This window comes from Oreochromis niloticus, linkage group LG1, assembly GCF_001858045.2.
Source record: "Oreochromis niloticus isolate F11D_XX linkage group LG1, O_niloticus_UMD_NMBU, whole genome shotgun sequence".
Lineage (NCBI taxonomy): Eukaryota > Metazoa > Chordata > Actinopteri > Cichliformes > Cichlidae > Oreochromis > Oreochromis niloticus.
In genome coordinates, this window is record NC_031965.2 from 12,895,220 (window position 1) to 12,899,481 (window position 4,262).

Here is a 4,262-nt window from a genome sequence, read left to right on the forward strand (position 1 = left end):
CTACACACAAATCCCTACATTTTACAGTGCTTACACCATGTAGTCATGTAGAAAGCACTAACATGCAATAATGTTAACTTAAGTCAGCATAGCTTGAGCCCAATTAGCACACAATTAACCAGGTGGAAACACTAGGAGTCAAAATTTAGCACACACCAATCAGAACCTGCGATGGATAGATAAAAGGGCCAAAGTCAGCTCATTCAGGTTTGAAACAATGGATCCAAAGAGATGCAAAGGAAGAGGACGTGGTGGAGAAAGAGGACGTGGTGAAGGAGGAGGACGTGGTGGAGAAAGAGGACGTGGTGAAGGAAGAGGACGTGGTGAAGGAGGAGGACGTGGTGGAGAAAGAGGAGGACGTGGTGGAAGAGGAGGAGGAGGTGGTGGAGGTGGAGAACGACGGCGACAAGGAAGGGGAAGAGCAAGGGCACGAAGACAGTCAGTCTCGGATGAAATTCGAGCCACTTTAGTTGACCATGTCCTTGTCCATGGGATGACTATGAGGGAGGCTGGGCAACGAGTACAACCAAATTTGAGTCGCTTCACTGTTGCCTCCATCATCAGAACCTTCAGGGAGGAAAACAGGTAGGTGTACTTGCAGTAAGACTGCTTTGTACAGTAACGTTTAAGTTACTGAATTTATGTGTCTTGAGTTTCAGTATGTTTCCATTATTTTCCTGTAAAATGAATGTGTGACAGTTACAGTAATGAGTGCTTCTATTTTTGTAGGACACAGAGACGACCACCTGGTGGAGGCAGGTTAAGGCTTTTGTCGGAGGAGCAAGAGAGGGAACTTGTAAACATGGTAATTGCAAATAATGTAATCCGCCTGCAAGAGATTCAAAGGAGAGTGATTGAGGATGATCATCTTTTTCGAGGCATAAATGCCATCAGCCTCTCCACAATTGACCGCATCCTCCGAAAGAATCAATTCCGGATGAAACAGGCATACCGAGTCCCTTTCGAACGAAACTCTGACAGAGTGAAAAACCAACGTGTGGAATATGTTCAGGTATGAGTTTTGATACTGTATAAGGTATTGTGTACCATCACAGCATGGCAGTTTATGCTGCCATCTCAGCACTCTTGAACTTTGGTTCAGGGTACCGATTGACTCTACTGTGTTATGTGTTTTGCAGAGAATCTTTGAGATTGAAGGACGGCCTGTTCCCCATGAAATGATCTTTGTGGATGAGGCAGGTTTTAACCTGACCAAAAGAAGGAAAAGGGGGAGGAACATAATTGGCCATCGGGCTATTGTAAATGTCCCTGGTCAGCGTGGGGGGAATGTCACTATGTGCGCAGCCATCAGCCAACGAGGGGTACTCCACCGCCATGCCGTACTAGGACCCTATAACACTATGCTTCTCCTTGCTTTTGTTGATGGTTTAAGACAACATATGTTCCAGCTGGACTACAGGGAACCAGCACAGCCAGAGCAGCCTCACTACGTTGTTGTGTGGGATAACGTCAGCTTCCATCGCGCTGCTCTGGTTCGTGACTGGTTTACCAATAACCCAAGGTTTTCTAATATCTTTCTGCCTGCATACTCCCCCTTTCTAAACCCGATAGAGGAGTTATTTTCGGCATGGCGGTGGAAAGTGTATGACCGAGAACCTTATGTCCGTGTTCACCTCCTTCAGGCCATGGAAGAGGCCTGCCTAGAGATATCAGTAGATGCATGCCAGGGGTGGATCAGGCATGCAAGAGGATTTTACCCCCGCTGCCTGGCTGGGGCCAATATAGCCTGTGATGTGGATGAGATTCTCTGGCCTGACCCAGACCAAAGACAAGATGCTGTGGTGGGATAATGTTTCTGGTGTGTGTTGTACTGTATAGTACATGAATGACAATGTGCCACTGTACATACATTGGTTGCGTCTTTTGTGTTTATCATGTGACAAGGGTTTTGAAGGGGAGAACCATAAGCAACCTAATTGTTTTGGAACTATTGTTTTGAATTAATTGTACCAGTGTGCAAAACTCTGTTGTAGTGTGTGTGTTTTTGAGGGCTTGTGTTTGATGTCTGAGGGCAAAGTTCGGTTTTTCAGCAGGAGTGAATAGTTTTGGGTGTAGAGCTTCATTTTGACCTGGAAATAGGATGTTTGGGGAATTGAGTGAGATGTTATGGATTTGTGTTTACTGTTGTGCGGATATGAGGCGTAGTTTCAAGAAATGTGTTTTAGCAATCGAGAAAAACTGTAATTGCAAAATCATACTTGCTACTCTTACACAACAAAACATTTAGTCACGACTGAGTCTTTTTTTTTTAACCATTAGTGCTTTTACTTCAGTAAAGTGTGTGGACATCTCCGTCACCACCTACAGCACAAACACTGTTTTTTACAAGTTGGACTGTTAGAAAATACTAGAGTCTTCCTGTGGTGTCAGGACAAACATGAAGAGCTGTGAACATTCAGAGTGAGGAGGTTCGGTTGGTGTGAAAACAACAAGCATTCTCAGTGAATTTGAGTGCAAAACTGTAAACTTGGTACGTAATGACGATTAGCCCTCAGTTTGAGTCATGAGACACAGCCATGACCTCACAGTGTATTTACAATCTTGAGTTAAAATCAACAAATAACAGACGCCACAAACTCAGAACGCTTTAACACGTGCGCTTTTCTTCACGCTGATGGAAACATGTAGGTCTCTGTTTCAGCCCTGGTGGACCAGGACGCTGCAGAAACGCCTGGATTTAAACTGGAATTCTGATACGCTCTGGCTGTCTTTAAAAAAATAAGAGTGACAGCAGTACAGCGATACTTTTTAATGACTGCTCCTTATTTCACTTAAAAGTTTTAGAAACATCTAGTTTTGCGTAATTACCCTAAAAGCTTTTTTCCTGTGGAGTATTCACTACACACTGTGTCAAAATCGCAGGTTATTTCTGATTAAAAATCAATTTAAAAAAAAGAAGCTGCCCAAAGTGAAAACACACCAACTACACTCTGCAATAAATATACTGTATGCTTAACAGCTACCTGATCTAAATAATTACAATGATTACAATTTAATATACTAACCTTTTCTGTAAAAATACCTTAGATTTGAGCTTTAATTGACATATCATGTGTTTCTAACTTCTTTTAATCTAAGCTCAACTCCTCATATCCAAAATACCAAAAATTCCAGTTTGGGCCTTTCTCCGATCAAACTCTCTGAGGTGTAAATACACAGCTGGCTTCATGAGAGAGAACTGAAAAAAAGAATTCGTGTTGGAAATGAGCTCTAAATGAAAGCAGAGCAGTTGAGCTTTCTTTCATGCTGAGAAACTAAATACATTCAAAAGTGACGTGGATGTGTTTTTTTTTTTGTAGATATATGTATAGAAAATCTAAGAAAGAGTCATTTTTATTGTTCATTCTCATACAAAAAACAACACCAGAGAAACACAGTTCAGTCAATTTCATCTGAAAGTGTTTAGAAACAGAAATCTGAACTGTTCCTGCAGATCCAATCGTTACTGTCATAGGGAAAGCCAACAACAAAAAAAGAAAATTAAAGAAAGGTGATGGTTAATAACTTTTGCATAAATGGGCTTTAGTCTGAAATTTAAGGATAGTATTTTTCTTTCTCTCTCGACAGCAGCGATTCGCTCTGACAGGATGCTGGAGCAAAAAAAACACTGTTCCTGTTGTCTCGATAGTTTATCATAAATAATCCCGTGTAATTTGACATCAAGTGAAGATGTGGGAAAGGCTATACCACACCATCACAAGTCATAATAAATGTTTATTCGTTTATTTTCTCTCTTTTTGTTTTTTTTTCTTTTTTCTCGTTGCTTGTTTGGTAAATAATAAGGGAGAAAAATGTTCCAACATGAGAAGTTCTGTTTTGTATTCATTGTAAACAGTTTGTGTTTTCCGTCTTCTTTTTTTCCTTTGTAAACTATATCCACAAATACTCAATAAAAATATTTTGAATTAAAAAAAGAGCGTTGGAGCATTTTAGCGCTTAAAGCTGCAGCTTCTGACCACTTGGGGGCGCATTAACAACTGCGAGCTGTGTCTGTCCTCTGCTACAGTTGCTTTTAAGAGCTTTTTGTCTCATCAGGAAGCCAAAGCAGCAAGGTCGTGAATGCAGATAAACGCTGATGTAAGGGCACATCTTACATCAAACATCTTCCAAAGGACTCTGCAGTCTAGCTGATAACTGCTGCTCAATGATCAGACACACTCGTGTAACACTGTTCCTTTCTCATATGAGGAGTGACACCCTCCTGGCTGAAGCGCTAGTAACTGAGAGAAGTTATCTAAGAT

General features: G+C 41.3%; 1 protein-coding gene across 1 annotated transcript; it reads left to right on the forward strand.

Moving 5' to 3' along the window:
* The first annotated feature begins 367 nt into the window (after positions 1-367).
* Positions 368-2,206, forward strand: LOC109202223 (uncharacterized). Its single transcript, XM_019359025.2, has 3 exons — positions 368-585; positions 730-1,012; positions 1,140-2,206. The coding sequence occupies exons 1-3, from the start codon at positions 494-496 to the stop codon at positions 1,809-1,811; spliced, it is 1,047 nt and encodes a 348-aa protein (XP_019214570.1). The 5' UTR covers positions 368-493; the 3' UTR covers positions 1,812-2,206.
* Positions 2,207-4,262: the final 2,056 nt, after the last annotated feature.